General features: G+C 44.7%; 4 protein-coding genes across 7 annotated transcripts; 1 reads left to right on the top strand and 3 right to left on the bottom strand.

The window, feature by feature from the left end:
- Positions 1 to 90: 90 nt before the first annotated feature.
- On the bottom strand, positions 91 to 5,764 carry prc1b (protein regulator of cytokinesis 1b). 2 transcript variants are annotated; one of them, XM_023814209.2, is made up of 14 exons: positions 5,583 to 5,764; positions 4,908 to 5,040; positions 4,714 to 4,836; positions 4,314 to 4,547; positions 3,866 to 4,036; positions 3,623 to 3,772; positions 3,377 to 3,524; positions 2,959 to 3,095; positions 2,584 to 2,679; positions 2,345 to 2,491; positions 2,062 to 2,172; positions 1,651 to 1,833; positions 1,044 to 1,099; positions 91 to 627 (listed from the first exon to the last, which is right to left on the bottom strand). In XM_023814209.2, exons 1-13 carry the CDS (start codon positions 5,591 to 5,593, stop codon positions 1,052 to 1,054), a joined length of 1,692 nt encoding a protein of 563 aa, XP_023669977.2. In that variant the 5' UTR covers positions 5,594 to 5,764; the 3' UTR covers positions 91 to 627; positions 1,044 to 1,051. The 2 variants fall into 2 exon arrangements, with proteins under 2 accessions (XP_023669977.2, XP_023669978.2); XM_023814210.2 differs by lacking the exon at positions 5,583 to 5,764 and having other exon boundaries at positions 4,314 to 4,590.
- Positions 5,765 to 6,782: 1,018 nt separating this feature from the next.
- vps33b (VPS33B late endosome and lysosome associated) lies at positions 6,783 to 15,386 on the bottom strand. Of its 2 annotated transcripts, none has more exons than XM_023814152.1 (24): positions 15,247 to 15,386; positions 14,123 to 14,289; positions 13,795 to 13,875; positions 13,628 to 13,689; positions 13,451 to 13,500; positions 13,302 to 13,369; positions 13,114 to 13,159; positions 12,939 to 13,033; positions 12,735 to 12,839; positions 12,492 to 12,582; positions 12,310 to 12,387; positions 11,859 to 11,932; positions 11,694 to 11,780; positions 10,434 to 10,524; positions 10,275 to 10,349; positions 10,035 to 10,099; positions 9,837 to 9,891; positions 9,703 to 9,749; positions 9,424 to 9,556; positions 9,179 to 9,252; positions 8,994 to 9,095; positions 8,822 to 8,897; positions 7,682 to 7,801; positions 6,783 to 7,232 (listed from the first exon to the last, which is right to left on the bottom strand). In XM_023814152.1, exons 2-24 carry the CDS (start codon positions 14,216 to 14,218, stop codon positions 7,153 to 7,155), a joined length of 1,851 nt encoding a protein of 616 aa, XP_023669920.1. In that variant the 5' UTR covers positions 14,219 to 14,289; positions 15,247 to 15,386; the 3' UTR covers positions 6,783 to 7,152. The 2 variants fall into 2 exon arrangements, with proteins under 2 accessions (XP_023669920.1, XP_023669919.1); XM_023814151.2 differs by lacking the exon at positions 15,247 to 15,386 and adding an exon at positions 14,944 to 15,206.
- hddc3 (HD domain containing 3) lies at positions 15,214 to 17,206 on the top strand. Of its 2 annotated transcripts, none has more exons than XM_023814155.2 (4): positions 15,214 to 15,351; positions 15,810 to 15,865; positions 16,104 to 16,344; positions 16,677 to 17,206. In XM_023814155.2, the coding sequence occupies exons 1-4, from the start codon at positions 15,333 to 15,335 to the stop codon at positions 16,805 to 16,807; spliced, it is 447 nt and encodes a 148-aa protein (XP_023669923.1). In that variant the 5' UTR covers positions 15,214 to 15,332; the 3' UTR covers positions 16,808 to 17,206. The 2 variants fall into 2 exon arrangements, with proteins under 2 accessions (XP_023669923.1, XP_023669921.1); XM_023814153.2 differs by lacking the exon at positions 15,214 to 15,351 and adding an exon at positions 15,522 to 15,661.
- Positions 17,207 to 18,426: 1,220 nt separating this feature from the next.
- LOC111845066 (huntingtin-interacting protein K-like) lies at positions 18,427 to 19,599 on the bottom strand. The gene is made up of 4 exons (XM_023814156.2): positions 19,397 to 19,599; positions 19,048 to 19,103; positions 18,886 to 18,937; positions 18,427 to 18,723 (listed from the first exon to the last, which is right to left on the bottom strand). The coding sequence occupies exons 1-4, from the start codon at positions 19,556 to 19,558 to the stop codon at positions 18,628 to 18,630; spliced, it is 366 nt and encodes a 121-aa protein (XP_023669924.1). The 5' UTR covers positions 19,559 to 19,599; the 3' UTR covers positions 18,427 to 18,627.
- Between the last annotated feature and the right edge of the window lie 1,012 nt (positions 19,600 to 20,611).

Genomic DNA, 20,611 nt, shown 5'->3' with positions numbered 1-20,611 from the left:
GGATCCATCAGCTTACAGTAACTGCTATAATTGAAGTAGTTGACACTGTCACACAGTTCATTTGAGGAAAAAAAATACACAATGCAAATCTGATAGCACTACGGCAATTTATTTTACAGAAAAGGACAGAGACCATACTTTTCCATTGTGCAAAGAATTAGACAAAGGTGCAGACGAAAGGAGAAAACCTGACCTGTTATTGGTTAGTACACCTAGACTATATATACAGATGTATACTATTATAAATATATACATACACAAAATCGGTTAAATACAGCTTAAATTTAATAATGGTCATTTTAATATTTTTTTAAAGAACACAAAAAACAGAATATATTATAACTTAAAGCATGCTTAATGTGTGCATTATTAGGAAGTAGCATAAATTGGATTTTTAAAATGTTTGTACAGACAGGCCATTTCTGTACTGTATGTGCTGATGTGCATTGATTTACCTGCTAATACAGCCAACAAGTGGTAGTGATACATTTCCTACAGTGATGAGCTCTCATTGGAGGTGACAGTGTCACATGACACCTCCACTCATCACCCCCCTCAGTCAGTGACAGTCAGGTTCATGATGCCTGTCTTGCTGTGAGATGTGGGTGATGCTTTAGAAGGTCCTCCCTAAAAAATACAGACAAATGATAAACCAAGAAGCCAACCCAGTCCACCAGCTAATTTGTAACTTCCATAGCTACCTGGACAGTATCAAAACCAAGGACAACGAAAACAGTCAATAACTATCGCTTATGTGTTACCAGTGTATCTATCACCGTCTATGATGTGTTGCAGATATCAATGGCAAAGGACTGTTACAAAAGGAGGAAAACACCACGTCCAGTTATTAAAGAGTAAATCTTCTGGTACCAAACGCCAAAAAGATATGTTATGTAAACAGAGAAGCAGCACAGAGCCCAGCTTAAGCATTGCTTGTTTTGCTTGTTCCTGGGAGGTATGAAGCTCAGAGTGGATCCAGCCATTTGGTTAAGAGGGTCAGGCGTCGGGGGGAGATGCAGGGCACGGCGAGTGAGGGACCGTACCTGTGTGGTCACACAGACATGGACTGGAGTGCTGACTCAACGGTGACAGACTCCTTCTAAAATGAAATACAGTGTGAATGGCTTACTTGAGCAGTGAGGTGCGGCTTCCCCCGAGTCAAGTTTATCAGTGCTTGTGCCCAGATGTGGGTAGTTCAGGTCCAGAAAGTAAAAATCCAGACCAAGATTTTGTTTCAACCAACAAGTCGAGCATAAAGAGTCACAGTGACAGAGTAAAAAGCAAAAAACTATCCCCCTCAAGCAGACCTTGTGTTGCTGGAGAGGTTGGCAGGAACGCCTGCAGAGTATTTCACTTGGGTGCCCAACTTACAGACATTCTTAATTGTCTGTGTATTTAATAATAAATTTCAAAACCAATTCTGTTTTCCCTTTTGTACCGAAATTGTAGCGAACCGTGAACTCAAAACCACGGTTCGTACCAAATTGTGAATTATGTGAACCGTTATACCCTTAATATTTAGCATTATTTTGATGTGGGGTGGCAACAAGGGTGGCCACGTTTTTATTAAGGGGGGACCATGTCCCCCCTAACCCCCCCTTAGATCTGCCCCTGCACATTGGCAGATGCTTCCGCTAAAAGGGGAATTACCGCTATTCCAGAGCAGCTGCTGGTGACGGAGTTAGCGCTGAGGTGGCACTGCGGGCTTGCCCGCGGCCTTGATGCACCACCCAGAGTCGTCACGTTGAGGTGTGGCATGTTCTCCTTGTTTCGCTCCAGCAGGCTGACGTGCAGAGGTTTGCCACGCCCTGGCGTCAGCCCTGCGGGGCCACGCTGTCAAGGGAAAGCGTCAGTGTGGTTCAGGTACACCATTCGGAGATTTTATTACGACTGTCGCTTATCATGAGTTTAGTGCTGGGCTCCAGAAGAATGGCCTTCTGGAATTGGAACCAATAACCTTCAGGTTACCTTTTAGGATCATTGCTGTCTTTGCTGACAGCTGGAGACCTTCACTAACCTCATGTCTGGCAGCATAGACGGCTGAATGGCATGCTGAGTTACCTTCCGGACCTTTCCAGGGGTCTGCGCTCCTGGGAGCCTCCGCTTGGATGGCGTCCGTGGGGCTGTCCCGTATAACATGTCCTCCTCCATCTGCTTGCTCTTTTTCAGTTGCTGTCATGGAGATAAACAGCATGACCAAAAAAATGCAGTTATGCTTCCTGGCATCTCTAAATTGCCGTGAGTGAGTATTTGTGTTTGTCCTGTGACAGACTGGCATCCCATCCAGGGTGTCCCCCGCCTTGTGGCCCGCAACCCTGTACTGGAGGACCACCACGGCCTTTACCCGCTGCAGCTTCTCCTGCTCCTTCTCTGTCCGGTGCACCTCCCACTGCTCCTCCACGTACTGCAGGAACTTCTGTCCATTGACCAGGAACTCCCGGCCCTCCTCTTTCTCCCAGGCCTCGATCTGAGCCTTCAGCTTCTTCTCCAGCTTCACAGACACAGTTATCTCAGTCAGCGCGGTGCCCGGCGAGGGGCCGACAGAGAGCAACAGGCACACGGGGGCTCCCCCCCCCACCTCACCTTGGGCAGGCTCTTGTGAAGATCAGCTCTTTGCTTCTCTTCTTTGAGAAGGTTTCCACCCCTGTTAGTAAATCTGGATGGATCCGTTGCTTTTCTCTGCAGGAACAGAGTCTAAAATAAATACTTTGATCTTTGAGCAGAATTTAATAATGTGTATGTAGATTATTTTTCCTTCTAACCCTTTGCAATTTTTCATTCATGTTCAACAACTTTCACATTAAAGTTTACCAGAAGTTACCAAGATTGCCCAAGCGTAAACTAACACTTAACCAGACTTACTTCAGACACTAAGCATGAATTAGCTATCACTGTCCCAGAATGAAATGAAAAAATGGCCTCATCATTGCCGTCCTTATAACTGACACATGAACCCACCTCCAGGTCTAAGTAGAGTCTCCAGCTGTCCTCCCACCTTTGAACCCCTTCGAAAAGCTCCTGGTGTTGCTGGTAATGTTGCGTAAGTCGCTGCACCTCACTTTCATGCAGGTTCAACAATTCTTCCGTGAAATCATCTGTGGAAAGTGAACATCCATCTTACTTTCTGCTATCCACCCGTTCTCCATCCTGCTGACCTGGTACAGGGTTACGGGAGGAACAAACCCTTCGAAATGCCTGACCTAACCATAACTTTTTGGACTGAGGGGAAAAAAAAACCCTCTCAAACACAGAGAACTTGCAAACTCTATAGCAAACAAAATAGGGACTGAAATCCATGGCCCAGAAGGCACGATGCTGCCCCCACCTGTTCACCTGGATTAATACACCATGTAGACGCTTTAAATGGACCCCTTACCGTCATAGTACGGCACAAAGGCGAGCCGCTGCTCGGTGCTGAGGAAGCATTTCTCCCAGTACAGGGCCACTTCTACCCTCTTGGCTTCGGTTAAGTCCCGGATGCTTTGAAGTCTGAGCACCTCCAGACGCATCACCTCTGCTTGCAGCTTATGGGTCAAAGGAGAAGCACCTCGTTACCAAGTCGTTACAGTCCCCTTGGACACAGGAGGATGTGCTGAGGGTCTGGGGCGGCACGTCTCCTTACAGCATCCATGTTTCTCTTCCTCGACATGATCATGTGGTCCGCCAGCGCCTCCCTGTCCTCCTGGCTGACCTGCAGGGTGTCCCACAGCTCTCGCACCTTTGCCCGGTAAGCGTCACACAGAAGCTCGTTCTCCACCTTCTGTTCCTCAAGCTGGAAAAAAAAGGGCAGGAAAAAAATGAATTAACCAGTAAGTGTGGGCTGCAGGCCTCACGTACGCCTGAGCAAAGGGCAGCATCTGAGTACCTGAGCGAGGAGCAGCTTGAGAGATGAGATGTTCTCCTCTGACAGGCAGAAAGCCTCCTCTTCCTCAGAAATCACCTCCCTCTCGAAACTGGTGTCCGGAAGCCTGTCGAGATCCTCCATCCGTGAGATGATGTCTTTCTTAATGCTGACAAATTCAGCGTGCCTTCGTTCCTGGGGGGGCGAGACAGAACATTAGAAGGAAAATGTTTTTAAATATTATAAAATATACAAAACTTATTCCAGTGAAGCCTGCGAGATCCTGCACACACTGGCCAGCAGCTCAATGATGAAGGAACCAGACCATGTTATATCTCACATACTTTTTAAAAGCAATTTCACTATTTGACCTTTTAAACATATCTCATCTTCATTTGTGCAGATAATTTCCACGCTGATCTCAAACCCGTGCCACAGAGCTCCAAAGCCGCAGAGGGCATTAGGAGGCTACCTTCTCAGCACTGAGGTTGGCGATGTGATGCCGGAAGGTGTCCAGCTGCCCCAGCGAGGGCACGGCCTCGTGGTCGATGCGGTAGGTGTCTGTGCGCAGGATGTCACAGAGGACCTGCTCCTGCAGCAGCAAGGCTCTCAGCTCCTGCATCCTCTGCTGCTTCTGCGTCATGGCTGCTTCTACCTGGGTCCGGATGTCCTTCTCCTGCTGCAGCATGGTGTGGCCCTCCTCCTCCTGAGTGCAGGAGGAACGCAAGTGCTGGGAAAGCGTGGCGTCACTGGGCCATTTAAGGAAGCTTGTTATTTAGGAATTCCTTAGTAGTTCAGGTGTATGAAGATGCAAGCTCGTGTGACTGTTTCCAGTTCAGATACACTCGCACCTCCTGCCATTCGGGACTCACTTTAAACAGAGGCAGCTGAAGTTCCCTGCACAGTGCATCCAGGTCCCTGCGACACGACTCTATGCTGCTCACCAACCGCCCCCTGAGGTCCTCTTCTTCTGCAATCATCATGTCCAGCAAGCCCTGAGGAGAGCACTCCTCTGTTCACTACTGCCTGCTCTGTACAGGGTCCCATATTCTCCATTTTTACTTACTTTTACATGACTCTTTACCACCGCTGTCCTTTGCAGTCGCTGATCCTCTGGTATCCCGATTTCCTCCCAAATATCTTTAAGGCGGCATAAAGCTTTATTCAGACAAGCCACCGACTCAGCAGCCAGCACCTCACTGGGGAGTCACCAAAAACATGAACAAAATTCCAGGTTAACTTAGCCCGATATTAAGAAGAGACCGCTAAGTAACCATTTAAGAGGGGGATTTCTCCACGAACTGAAACTTTCTTTCAGTGTCTTAAAAACAGCACAGCGGCCCAAACGCGATGACCCACTTTGGCTGGTGATCCGGAGAGTTTTAGGGTTTTCCAGCTGCCGCGTACATGAACACTGGCGGACAGCTTACAGCACGCCAGAGCGACCGGAGCGCAGTACAGAAGCACATTTTCACGCATAAACATCCTGACTTGAGCATCACATTGTCAAGAGGCCTTACTGCCCCTAACTGGAAAAGTTATAAAAACATCCAAATTATCAGCCGCTTCCGCAGACGACCCGTATTGATAAGGCCAGCTGATATCTTAATTTTCTTACACTCCACGATGGTAAATTATCATAAAACTAAAAAAATATATTTACTGCCTATATATTATTATTTATCTATCACGGCATTTTACTATCACTATTTATCTACCCCAACACCACGCTACGACTTACCTTTTTCTCATGGTGACACGCCTTAAAAATATCTTGTAATTATAAGCGTCGGTCTGTAATGCCTTGTATTTATCGTTTATTTGAATGATTAATTATTTGTCACGAACACACGGATCATGCTTTATACAGCATAGCCGAAGCCGCGCTCAGTTCTTTGACAGTTCCTCCCTGATTCAATTCAAATCATGCCTCCGGAAGTAGTCTCATTCCTTATTGGCCAGCACCGTCGGCATGTGACCGTAGTCATGACGACAGATATATTTATTTACCTGTCGGCTCTCATACTCCACGCCCCCTTTGTGGACATGGCTACGCCTCCCACGCCGTCATGACACTGCGATTGGCTGGAACGGGAACACCGAGAAGCTCTAACTGAAATAATCCCTGATGTAATCACAGAGGTCCGTCGGCAAAGCAGGCTAAAGCTCTATTTGGTATTTAGTTTGTAAAGTGATTTGTCTGGTCGATTCGGACGGGATAAGAGACGCGTGTCATTTCCCTAAATAACCAGAGATAGCGGAGAAAAAAACGAATCCGTTGATGTTAAGGTCAGAGTTAGCGGGTCTGGAAAGCAAATGACAACAGAATTTTCATTTTTGGGTGCCCTATGCCTCTATTATAGACATACTAATCAAACATAATAAAAACATATCTTTTCCTTTCCTGCATCGACTGAAAACCTGTATGTCTGGTCTTGGAGGGTCAGTTTGCAAATTTCCCTGCTCAAACATCCTCATCGGCTAATTAACAGCTTTAGGAGGTGTGTCTGAGAAGGGAAATCTGCAAACACACCCTCCAGGACCAGAACTGGGTAGGTGGTTGTCAGACGTTTATGTGGGAAAACTCAGTACCCATTCAGGCATAGTTTTTAGCGTATACATGTTTCCGTCTTGCAAAAGCTTTGCCATGCCGTTATGATCCTAATACCGAGATTACTATACTATTACCGAAAGCGATGCGTGTATGCTGAAATACAAAAGGAAATTAGTTACTTAATTTTCACCCCGGAAGCTTGTAAAAATTACAGACATGGCAAATTCGGACTAGATTAAATTTACCTCGTCGGCTGGACATCGTCGGTAATTACCTCAATTGCACTACATCCCCAGGTAAAACTAATCCTGTCCTAATAGTGCTTAAGAAGAGAGAAAAGCTCGAATGTGATTTATGTTCCTGTAAAATGAGAATAAACATTCAAAATTTGTTTGTGAAGACTTTTACTTAATTACATTCAGGAAAGTAACATGTAACAGTTCTATACTGGAAATTAATATGATATGTTTATAAATGGGGATAACAAATTTGGCTGTATTTGCATATGTGGTTATTGTCATTTATGCAAAAGTAATTTAACAAATACATTCATACAGATTGTAGAATCGGAAAATGCAGACACTGTTAAAGCAGCAGGATAGATTAAAACATTTAGTATTATTTGAATAACAGAATGTCGACTTTATCTTTCAGACCCAATCTTGGCAAAATCAGGCATCAGTTTGTTTGTGAGGCCAGTTTAAACAGAAGACAGTCCTCCTTCTGCCGGGTCGCAAACACAAGAAGCACTCTGGGTTTATCCATAGTTGTCCAACATGGCCTCCAGTAGCCTGGCAGCATTTATAATGGCTGTTGTCACCACAATGAATTTATACCCTAAAACAGAATAAAGGCATGGCATTATTGTTACACTTGCCTTCCATCTTTAAATTTCCAGAGACATAACTGATTTGGTATTACAAATGTCGTATAAAAAATACAAAATTTTTCTCTTGAAACCCCTTCAGAAAGGATAGGCCATGTGATTCAGAACTCTGTTCCCTTCTGCTGCAATTCTGATAATTACTAGTTGATAATCTATTAAGTTACTGGATATTTGATCTTGTGTCTTACACATATTTTCTTTTCATTCATTCATTCATTTTCTATACTGCTATCCTGCCTATCCTGGAGACAATGGGCGCATGGCAGGGAATAGCCCAGGACGGGGCTCCAACCAGTCACAGCTCATGCATGTCATTCAATGAAATTTAATTATGGAGTAAAATGTCCGAAAAGACAGGGAGGTCTCAGGATCCTGTCATGCCTCCTGTCAGCCTGCCCACCTTTCTCTTTGCCCAGGAAGCGCAGTGCTGAGATCTCAGAGTAGCTGCAGCCACCCAGGAACATGACCAGTATGATGCGCTGGGAGTCTGTCGTGCGGCCCGTTTCCGATCCGCCACCAGCTAGAGAGTGGGGGATAGAGAGAGAGAGAAAGAGATTGGGAGAAGGAAGGAGGGAGAGCGGGAGAGATCATGAGAGAGAGGGAGAGATCACAAGAAAGAGAGGGAGAGAGAGAGAGGGTGAGACAGGGAGAGGGAGAGATCACAAGAGACAGGAAGATCGAGAAGAGAGAGAGAGTGAGCACCTCTCACTGTCAACATCAAGTATGATTGCCAACATCACTGACGTGATTTCTCTATTTTTTTTATGAGCAAATTATAGGTCAGCACAGACAAAACAAAGATCAGAATAATCACAATTTATTAGTGGGGAAAAAAATCTATAACATGGGAGTAAAATACTATTGTTAATGTGCGTAATGCTATTGTGAGTGTTTACTGAGAATACACATCATGTTATTGCCAATGTGAATTTGTGCTCCAGTCCATTTGGTATGTTTCTACATCTACGCCAAGCTTCCTTCAGCAAACATTTGGAAAAATGAAGCGGAGTGTATTTCAAGTATATATTCAGCTGACAGAAGCTGTCCGTGCACCTTCCAGTAAATCTGCTTTCTTATCGGTTTCTCATTAAATGTAGCACAGTCACCCCTTAACATTTGTGAGGGTTGGGGGTGGAAGATCCCTGTGAATGTGAAATTCCTGAATTATACTTGGGTCAACAAATGCAAAATTAATGGGACGGAAAAGTTTAAAAGTTAATTTTTGTCACAGCGTGTGTGGCTGGTTCCCGAGACCAAGATACACACGGTGCCAAAGCCAGGTTGTGTATATCACACATTTTTTTTCCCAAATGTAAAATATAATAACACTAGTATTTACATATGATTTTATGTGATCCAAATCATTTTCAGTATTGTTTATAAATTTCTGGCTTATGCATCTAAAAATGTTCCCATTTAATTGTCCTTAGCCAGCTCATCAATAACCGAAACCGCAAATGTCAAATTCATAAATCTGGAGGGGCAACTGTAATTGTGGATTTTTAAAGGGAGATCTACATAGTAGGCCGAACCAGCCTACCTGACCCAACAAACTCATTCCCGTTCAGCAGCCGAGTCACTTCCTCCAGGCCGGTCCAGCCCTCACGCTCCAGGACCTTTGGGATACAGTGTGGGTAGAGCCACATCATAATCTCAGCCATGTTAGCGTTAGCGCGACATGAGTGAGTCAACAGTACACCACGAGGGCCTACCTGCTCTATCAATTTACAGCTCAGGGGAATGTAGGCACCACTGAAGATGTATGCCATATCCCGGGGGGTTCGAAGGTCATACTCCTCCATGGTCTTGGGCACCTGTGATCAAGTGGGGGGGGGGGTGGGTTTAATCGTGCCACTAACTATGCACATACGGCTGGTCACCAGAAAAGTCCACTCACCAGTGCGAGCCTTTTACTTAGTGCTCTGAAGTTGCTTTTCTTTGCCAGGGAGGAAAAGGCGTCAGTTAACTTTCCTGGAAAACATTGTCGTTGTACTAAGCGCCAAGTGTTCCTAGCTGAAGAAGCCAGCCATGTCTGTGTAGAGCAAGGACCACGATATACGTGCCGCTAACGCTGGTCAAATGAATGGCATTCCCCATACAGCCCCACCCCTTGCAGCTCGACCCCGTCGCTCACTTCCTCACCTACGGTCTTATCGTTGACCAGTTTGCCCACTTTGCTCTCCATGACAGTGAGGGTCTCCCCCGCCTGCTGCTCCACCAACAGCCCCAGCTGCCTCAGGTTGGCAAACGTTAGTAGGTGTTCAGTGCCGTAACTCTGAAAGCAGGAGCACACAGACGGTATGACATATTCCTCATATTTTCCCTTCAGAATAAGACCTCCCAGTCCTTAATGGATCACACGGACACAGTTAATTTACGGTAAAATGATACTCATGGACATTTCAGGATTTTGAAACTTACTTGGAGATATTGGGCTTTGAGTGATCGGTAGTCTTTGGGCAATAGTCCTGAAAACACATACATGCCCGACTCATTCACAAATATCAGACTCCATTTTGATAAAGTTATGATGGAAACCCGTAACTGAGACTCACCATTTTCAGTGAGGGACAAGAGACACAGAAGTCTCAAACTTTCAATCATGGAGACCTACAACAACAGGGTGGGACAATTAGTCACGAGATGAAAGACAGCAGTGGAATGAAATTATGGACTAACTGCATACACTGAAAACAAACTCACAGCGGCTATAATGAGCCACCTGGCTGTGAGGCTCTCAACCGCACACTGACCTGCCGGTTGATGTGCTCCTCAATGTAGGAGATACATTCCCGTATTTCGAAACCCTCCAGCAATGCTGACATAGGCATGAGTAGAGGAAGGCGAGATTATCCAATCAACATCAACAAATTCAAGTTTATTCTATGCTTATATAATTTGTGCATTTTCTGTACAATCAGAAATTAGACATGCAAAAGCAAGCAAAGGAAGACAAATCTGAAACAAATCCACATGGATCTCTGTAAACTCACAGTGCTCCGTCTTCAGCAGTTCTTGGAAATCCTGCTTAGTTTTTCTCTTCATCATTGACTCACTTGCCCCAATATCTGGAGGGTGAAAAGTAAACCAACTTGTGTTATATACCCTCTAGACCACTGACGATTTCCCATGCCTGCAGGTCGGTAACTGACGCAGACTCAGCAAGTGATGCTCCTGTTTCAACCCTTTGAGCTCCTCGGAGACAAAAGTCTTCATCTGCTTTATGTCCATCCCACGCCGCCTCTGCGCAAACAAGAATGAACAGTAACAGCACTCAGGTTCCCTAACGCTCCACAGGAATGGAAACCCTAACAGAGATTCTTAGAGCCTCAAAAACACTGACCTCCTCATTCACCTAAAAGTAGCTTAGCAAAATCATTCCAACATTATACAGTCAAATGTCTGGACACACCTACTGAAAATCATCGATTTTTCCAACAAGATAACAACCATAAGCATACCTTGAGGTTATGTAATAAATCTTATCTTGTGAACAAAGATAGAGATGGAGTGCTGTGACAGATGACCCCCACAATCCCCCGACCCAAACCCTACAGAGCTGGTTTGGGATGAGTTGGATAGAAGAGTAAGAGCAAGGTATTCAACTTGTGTCCAGAACGTGTGGAAACTCCTTCAGGACTGTTGGAGAATCATTCCAGGTGGTTATGTTTGGAAGCTAGTTAAAAGAATGCAGAGAGTTTGCAATGCCGTCATCGAAGCGAAAGGGAGATATGCTGAATGCTTCTTTTGGTGCAAACGCTTCTTTTGGTCTTTGCAATATTTAATATGTATTGCTTTGTTGCCTTGAGGCATTTTACTATAAGCCAAATAGCAAAGGCATGGAGCTAAAATAAAGACAATTAAAAGCAGGTGTGTCCAGACTTTTGATTGGTCCTGTTTCTCTACTGGGTTTCAGCCAGGGGTCCTTAGAAACATTTAGCAAAAATGCACCATTGACATTTCCATCAGTTCTACGTAAAGCATGTTATTAGCTACCAGCACCCTCCAAAAATTATTTGAGAACCCCCCCCCCAAAAAAAAGCAAAAACAAACCTTGCCAGTTCAGTGGCCTGTACTACGAAGCGGGGTTACTGGGTTATCGGGGTAACTTGTCGGATTTAAGGTACCACAGTTTAAATGGACTTCATATTCGTTCACTTACATTTTGCCCAGACTACCTTAAATATCACAAGTTACCCCGATAAGCCAGTAACCCCGCTTCGTAGTACAGGCCACAGGTGGCCCTGGTTTAAGAATGGTTCAAAGCACTTCTTCTAGTTAAATTTTGGGCAAAGGCCACAAAAATAACAACTAATTACTAAAACGATTAAAAGTTTTATACAGCAAAACGTTTAGATATGTAGCCGATTTCCGGCGCGGCTGCCGGGCTGCCTGCCGCGAGTCGCACTTACGTCGTACGCCGTCTGCAGGTTTCGGGCTTTCTGGCTGAGCAGGCCGAAGACGTTGGAGAAATGCTCATTCCGGATTTCGCCGAAAACCTGGAACACGACATCTTAGGAAAGGGGACCCAGCAGACAGGGGCTGATAGAGTCCGGCCACTGCCAGGGGACACCTACCTTATCCTGGGAGTTCAGCATCACCTTCACGCTCTTCTCAGAAGACGTGACGTCTGGGGTAAACTCAACACTTCCTAGAAATAAAGAAAAAATGCACATTATCCATTAAAAAGAAACAGGACATTAATATCATGTCAGGGCATCAATTAAAAGAGAAACCTGTTTAAAATTAATAACCAGTATGATTTCTGAAAATATGAGAATGACAATATATATATAAACATATTTTTAAATATATAATTTACAGGGGTCTCCAGAGAAAATATATATATTGGCAAAAGCACTGAAAAATCTCTTTCTAACATTGATGTATTGCATTTGAATAGCACAGTTTTGTGTATTTCTTTAAAATATTCCACACTTTTACACGGTTCTGTATGGTATCCATCAAAACTGTATTACTGAATCACAAACTTAGCAGAGAAGTACTTGACAGGGGGTTGTTACCTACCGCATTTAATCCTGAAAATATCATCCACCAGCCCTTCATAAACTACTTGAGAGCAGAGGGGAGTCACAAAATCCACATCTACATGGCAGAATGGAGGGAGTAAGGAAAGAGTAGACAGCTGTGATGCTGATCAGAGGACAGACTCACACGGAACCTGTGGCACGATAGCAGAGCATCGGTACCTCGGTCGACGAGGAAGACGGTCCCGATTTCCGACTGGGGGGTTTTCTTCTCGCCCTCTTTCCCCTGCTCCCTCCATGACTCATAAACCATCTACATCAATCGAGAGACAAGGATCCACACAGTGTTCCTCAGCGATAGAACCGGGGATGTGGTCTAAACCACATCTCTTTGACCTTTGCAAGCATGACACCAAAGAGAGGCTGTCGCCGAGCGACACCCTGACTGCCGTGTGCAGGACCGACCTTTGCACAGCGGCCGATCCCGTAGGCCTTTGAGAAAGGCCCGTAGACTGAGTGCAGAAGGTGCAGGGCACTGCCTGCTGTCGTCACCCAGCGCTGGTCACCCCCCTGCCAACAGAAGAGCAGCTCTGTCAGCCTTCATGATGACCGCAGCAGACACGTGCCACATACCCCATGCTCCAGAATGGGCTTTCAGGGAACCCTTACTAGGAAGTTGTCTCTGAAGAACTCGGGAAGCTCTAGACTGATGATGTCGTCATCCAGCGGTAGCAAATGGAAAGCCCATTCATCGGTACTCACATCTGTAAAAGAGCGAGGTGCGTTGGGGAGCACATACAGAGGTTTTCCAGCACTATAATGTGTGAACTGTGTGGTCACCTACCACCATAGATTCCCTGCTCCTCCAAAACAGCTTCGCATGCGTAAAACTACAACGAAAAACAGACCGGAAGGCATTTGCTGTGAATAGTTACTCATTAATAATAAACGCTTGACCAATAACACTCAAATTAATACTATGCACTTTTAATATATTTTCAAAAACTATTGAAAATACAAAAAGGGTTTTACCTTTTGGGGGCTAAAAATGATCTTATAACTCCTGAGTTTCCCTGCAGCTTTGTCTGCATTGACAATGTCTGAAAATGAACATATCAGTCTTTAAAAATTACACAACTGCTTAAACAGCAAACGAAGTACGAGATTTGAGTTTGTCTCACCAGCGATCCACTTCACAGTTTGTATCCGGGGCCGAATAAGAAAGCACAATCTTTGAAAAATAAAAAATAAAAAAATACATGTTTTAAAACTACTACAGTGTGTTTGATACTGACAATCAGCTCCATTTAACACACGGCCGCCATAGCAGAGGTACACATGCAGGAGGTAAGACCCACTGATCGCTCGTGCTGTAAATCGGCTTGTGATCCACCTTGTAAAGTTTGTCCACTTCATGCTCCTGTAATCACATGTGAGGAAAGCGTACATTTTACCATGTGTCACATAGTATGTTCAGTCTACCTACATTTATACAAAACATCAGGTGCCCAGAAGCAGCACGTACTTTGAGTGTCGTGACATTAGCGATCCGATCCAAGGGGCTCATCAGATCCGCCTCGATGAACAGGTCCTTCTTGCCCGGTAGCTTGCAACAGAGCACGAAATCAGTGCTGCCGTTCAGCACAATAAAGGTCGGAGCCCTAGCCCAGTGTTTCCCAGTCCGGTCCTCGGGTCCCACACCTGGCCCACATTTTTGCTCCCTTCGAGCTCTCTATCAGATAGTCCACATTTTTGCTCCCAGGGCTAGGAAGGAGAAAAAACATGGACTGTCTCTGGGTCCCCGAGGACCGGACTGGGAAACACTGCCCTAGCCTACTGATTTGGATAACTACCTGTTCAAGCAGGTAGATGAGCTGGTCCCTGGCGATCCTCTTGAGGAGGGAGAAGTCGGGGAGGTCGGGGGCATCCTTCCTGGAGCTGTGCGCCATGGCGGCGGTTGGACGGCTGACGGCCCTCAGTCAGCAGCGGCAGTATGAAGGAGCATCTCGGGGCTGCAGCTCTAACATGCGGATCAATGCACAGCACATTAAACACAATATAATGCTTATTATAGGCTGCCCTTCCAGCCAGCCATGCTGATCACCTGCCTAATATTACTACACTTATATGCTGAGTAATAATATATGCTGTTCGAGTAATGGGTGTCATTATGTTGGCTGCTAATTACAGGGTTGTCAAGTTTGGTCAACTGACTGACTTGTGATTTTCAGTTCAATAATTTTCAATAACCTTAACCCTAAGTCTGCATACACAGGCACACGCATTTACATGTATGTAACAGTTTCATTACCGTGCAAATAGTCTGCCGGGTTTGCAAACCACCCCAACGCTTTTGGTGCAGCTAATTTTAGTTTTTAATGGAATAATATAGATTTGCCGTAAGATTTCTTGCGTGATCGTGAGAATCTGAAAGTGTGATGGTCACGCCGGATGCATGAGAGTCGGCAGCTCTGTTATTATTTTATACTTTAATTCCAAATGTCTGAATGACTTATCTCACTATCCGACTTTACACAGAAGGAAACAGACACCGTATGACCCAGTAATTTTAAACGTATTATTCGCACGTCAACTAGCATATTATTTCCAAACAAAGAAAACAAAATAAATAACATTATAATATAAAATAAAGTCATAACGAACAAAAGCTTACCAGGGTTGATTGAAAATGCAGATTTACAATCCTTGTTACATTACGAGACATCTATTCCCAACAGGTTATTATAAAATGCAGAATATGCACCATATTGATCTACATGCACACTGCGCGTGTATCTTTGTATATATAAATATAAACGGAATGTTACGTTAGTATCAGGCAGGCGGCTGCGGAAGCAGGTTTAAGCTGCACTGATACAGTCTGACAGCCTCCCAGCTCACACACCCGGAAAGGCTGCATATGTGACCTGGTAGGACATGTCATAAAAAAATAATCAGCCACACTTCGGGGACTAACCTTTGTTCGGAGGATTATTTCGTAGCTGTGAATTATCCCTTAGACGTGTCTACCTGGCTTGTATATTTCGCGATCACGTATCGTCTATGAAGTCGTTGCTCACTGGTTTGTTAATCATTTAAATCTCTTTCGCTTCGGCCTTTTTGTTCGCCTGGGGTCTGAACCTCGTCAGCGCAGCTTCACGCTGGATGCTGGAAGGACTAAAAGGCGCCGCGTTTAACCAGGGCTTGACTTCTCGGTAATTTTTGAAAATACGTTACGAACAGTTGCGGGGCGTTTCTGGCCAAATCTTAGGGATAAAACATGAATTCGGAGTCTGCCTTGTTACTGGAGACCGTAAACTTCGCAGCGGAGAAACACAGAAACCAGCGGCGGAAGGACCCGGAGGAAACTCCGTACATCAATCACCCCATAGGTGGGAGTAAATCCCACGAGTTTCGAAGGGCGCTGACGTTCAAACGAGGGCAAATAGAAACTGATTTCATAAATGTAATATATGGTTTCTTTTTCTTTCTTTCTAAAGTAACCTTTGCCATTTTACCCACCTCTTTGTTTTCCTGTAGGGGTTGCCAGAATTTTAAGCCAGGAGGGTGGAATAACTGACATTGAAGTTCTTCAGGTGAATCTGTACATCTCGTCATTTAATAAGAGCTGGATTTAGTTTATTCTCTTCGAAACTTGCCGTCAGGTTTTCGCCTAATTATTATTCTGCATGCAGAAATGTGACAAGTTGATCTTCACTTTGAGCCCTTTTTCCAAGGGAGCTAAAGGAAAGATTCATTTGGATAAAGCGACTACCATCCCAAAACTGCAGCAATGCAAAGGGTAAAATTTCTGTGTTTGTGCCCTTTCTAAAGGCAGCGTTGCTCCATGACACGGTGGAGGACACCGACACCAGCTTAGCTGAGCTGGAGGCCACCTTTGGGCCGACGGTGGCGAGGATCGTGCAGGAAGTGACAGACGACAAGACGCTGCCCAAACAGGAGAGGAAGAGGCAGCAGGTGCTTCACGCGCCTCATTGCAGCCATCAGGCCAAGCTGGTCAAACTCGCCGACAAGCTATACAACCTGAGGGACCTCAACCGCTGCACTCCTGTTGGTGGGTGTTGGTTCTGCTCTGCCCACCGCTAACACATGGATATTGGTTTGTGTTTTGAACAGATCAACGTAACTCAATAGTCAGTCACTGGGGGTGCGGGGTAGCTAGAAATTCTGGGCCCTCTGACTAAACGTCACCCTGGGATTTTGTTGAGTAGGCCCCAACGGTAGATTTTGGGGATCCTGTAAAAGCGCTGGGCCCCCTGAATCTGCCAGGGTATCCATGGCCAACTTATGTCCCCTACTGGGGAGCCCTGGAGATCTTGTGGATTGCATTTCATGTTATTATTCTGCCAGTATTTCAGATATTTTTCCCCCCCACTGTCCCATTAGGCTGGACTGCAGAACGGGTTCAGGAGTACTTTATATGGGCGGCAGAGGTGGTGCGTGGACTGCGTGGGTCCAGCATGGCGCTGGAGGGAAGCCTGGCCCATCTCTTCAAGCAGCGGGGCATCGAGATCTGAGGGGTGGCGCTCGGTCTGATGGCCGACGTCACACGGTTCTCCCGTCGGGAGGCTCCCCGTCTTGGGATTTCCTTGCCGTTCTGCCACCAGTGAATACGGCTCCATTTGTACATTCAAAGGCACCTCGATGTTTAATGTACTGTGACAGCTGTCTACACACCACTCGACATGAAGCATTTACAAGCTGATGGTGCGTTCGTTACGGATGAAATGTGTTTAAGTTTTTAGATAGCTATTTACTTTGTGAGTGGAAATAGTATTTTTCATCTTGATTTGTTCATTTCTGTGATGGCAGAGCATTTGTATCCACTGGACACCACAGAATAAAATGCAGAACACATTTGTCGTTCGTAATGACAGTAAAACAACAATTAAAAATTAAAGTAAAAGCAGATAAAATGTCTCTGTAATTAATTAAATGAACTAATATTCTATGCAATTTATAATCTACTTTCCAACCACATTTCCACTACAGGGTTATATTAAGACAACTGTTAAAATGTAGCCTATATTCCTGCTTTGTTTAAATGCTAAATTTAATTCTATAAGTAGAAGCTGGGTACAGCTGTCAAATTTTAGAGCAAAAGAGTATTTTTCATGGCTATCCATCCATCCATCCATCACCACCCGCTTGTCCGGGATCCGGGTCGCGGGGGTAGCAGCTTCAGGAGATACCCAGACCTCCCTCTCCCCAGCTACCTCTACCAGCTCCTCGGGGAGGACACCGAGGCGTTCCCAGGCCAGCTGAGAGATATAATCCCTCCAGCGAGTCCTGGATCTGCCCCAGGGCCTCCTCCCTGCAGGACATGCACGGAAAACCTCTCCGGGTAGCCGCCCAGGAGGCATCCGAACCAGATGTCCAAACCACCTCAACTGGCTCCTTTCAATGTGGAGGAGCAGCGGTTCTACTCTGAGACTCTCCCGGGTATCCAAACTTCTTACCCCGTCTCCAAGGGAGAGCCCACACACCCTGCGGAGAAACCTCATTTCGGCCGCCTGTATCTGTGATCTCATTCTTTCGGTCATTACCCACAGCTCATGACCATAGGTGAGGGTAGAAACAAAGACGGACCAACAGATCGAGATTTACCAAACACAAACTACATGAAACAGCCATATCAACATACTCGCTCAGCTCTGAAAGTTTACAAAGCTGCCTACTGTATAAAAAAACTACTAGTTTTATGAAGGTTGATGATATTCTTCTCTGTGGAAGTGTAGAAACCCCAGGCTCCCAAATTGAGGTTGTGACTCATCACAAAACGGTCATTATGCCTCAGAATTGGACTGGATAGATGGACAAAATACAATGCAATCTTTACTAATCCCAGGGGAAATTCCTGCATGTTTAATTGTGAATCAAGTTCAATTCCTAAATTTAATTTCACGTTTTCTCAAATAACCTTGAGGTAAAATGTTACAGATCAATAAAAAAATCTTTAAGATTTGCTAACTTTACCATAACAGAACCTCATTCTATGTAACTATTATTGTCTGCACAAATATTTTCCATATAAATATAAAAACTAAATATATTTACTGTTGTTGCTCTTAGTATGTAACCTTTAACTCACGGCAATGGTACTTTTCCCAAATAGTACACATCTTCAAAAACTACAGAAATTTCAAACCAAACTTTAATGTGGTTTCCAAAAAATCATATAAAAATTATGCAACATTGTGTTTATGGAAAATTCTTAATAGTGGACAAAGCCTTCCAAACAAAATGCATTATGTGTATTAAATTACAGAGGTGGACAAGAAAATGCGGATGTCCGAAAGAGCGAAGTTTGCACAGCAAAGCCGTCCACCACCGTCCATCAGTCCGTGAGGGCAATCAGAGCCTCCACCACGTTGCCCATGTGCTCTCGCAGGCTTCGCTCCGCCAGCCCCCGCGGGATCTCCATCTCCCCCATCTGTCGGTTACAGGTCGTAGGTCAGCAGGTCTATGGCACTGGTCTGTTCTAATTCCATGTTAAGTGTTTCTTGATAAATGATTCATCACCTTACACAGTTCTCTTAAAAAAAGCAATAAGGTTTACATATTGCACAGTACACATAAAAAATTCTGTACTTACTATGAGCTCCACATCTTCCTTCTTGATAGTGACTTTTGCAAGCTCCTTTTCTCTAAAAACGGATTAGTGGAAGAGGGGAAAATGAGTGACGAAAAAAAATCCACTTAAGTCCACTTACATATGAATCAGAAGACAGATATGTCTTTACTGCTGAAAACCCACCGCTCTTGCTTTGCTTTCTGTTCTCTTGATCTCCTGTCACCGATCACCGACATAGCCTACAGACCAAAAGCCGCATGTTAGACTATAACCAGCTTGAGACCGACAGACGATACCTTCCACGTTAAATCACATAAAACCATTTCCCCTACAACAAATAACAACTATACGTATGACACAGGTAAACTAGGGTTAAGTAAAATTATGTTAAGAATTTGAATGAATTTTCGTAAATGGCCCCATGGTAACTCAAAATCAGTATACAAAGATGAGGTTCTCAAGTGTCCCTTGGTATCCCAGGCACCGCCTAGGCCGCTGGTTATCCAGCACACGCGTGTGTGCCCAGTCTTACGGTTTCCAAGTCGGAGCTGGATATCTCCTTCTCCTCCGCATAATCGGTGACACGCTCTAGGTCGGCAGCTCCGCTGTCATGTTTACGAGGTTTTTCTGCTGGCTTTCCAGTACAATTCTCTTCGGCTTCTAGGTCCAAATCCACATCTCCTTCTGCCGCCATGTTTACTATCACAATACCGGAACCAAAAGGAACACTGAAAATGCAGAAAAGCACTTCGGACCGAAAATCGTGTGACACCAAATCACGTGGTCTAGCGTTGAGTTACCGTAATGATCCTTGTAGAAAAGCAGTGTACTATATGTCCTGTAAGGACGGCAAGAATGCAATGTTCTCTATATTGATGTAAACTTGTACCAGGCCTTGTCTTTCTATTGCAAAAATAGGATTTTACGAATTTTAGCAAAATAATGCAATATTAGACGCAAATATTGTATTTTTTTAAAGATGAAATACCATTATTGTGTGATATGTTAGAATCCTTCTCCCATCCCTGGGTGTATCAGGCGCCCTACACAATATTAGACAGAGGTGGACATTTCAGGTCCAGAAAGTAAAAATCCAAACCAGGATTTTGTTTCAACCAACCAGTTGAGTACTCTGTGACTGTGGCTCTATATACTCAACTGGTTGGTTGAAACAAAATCCTGGTTTGGATTTTTACTTTCTGGACCTGAAATGTCCACCTCTAATATTAGACAGGTGGTTTTAATGTTATGGCTGATCAGTGTATATGAGTATTGCTGAGTACTCGGTTGTATTTCAGAAATTATCTATAGTGATATATGTCTATAGTGACCCTATAACGTTCTTCTTCTTTCTGGAGGTCATTTAAACTGGCTTTCCATGTCGCCACCCCTGGTAAACAACTACTCATCAGGGACCCCCCCCCCCCCCCCAACTGGTTGGTTGAAACAAAATCTTGGTCTGTATTTGTACTTTCTGGACCTGAGCTTTCCACCTATGCAAATGTCCACCGTTCTTTGTGGTTTACTCTACTCTCATCTGCACATGTCCTAAAACATGCAGTCAGGTGAATCTCTAATTGCCTGTAGTGTGTGATCATGTGTGTGGATGTGTGCCCTGTGTTGGACTGACATCCCCTACAGGGTGTTTCCTGGCTTTTGCTCTGTGCATCCTGGAATAAAGCTCCACAGAGTGACCATGCACTGCAAAAAATGGATGGGTGGATTATATATAATATAGTGGCTTGAT

Source organism: Paramormyrops kingsleyae, chromosome 11, assembly GCF_048594095.1.
Source record: "Paramormyrops kingsleyae isolate MSU_618 chromosome 11, PKINGS_0.4, whole genome shotgun sequence".
In the NCBI taxonomy this organism is placed as follows: Eukaryota; Metazoa; Chordata; class Actinopteri; order Osteoglossiformes; family Mormyridae; genus Paramormyrops; species Paramormyrops kingsleyae.
Note: the sequence above shows the minus strand (reverse complement) of the source record. Positions and strands in the feature narration are given on the sequence as shown.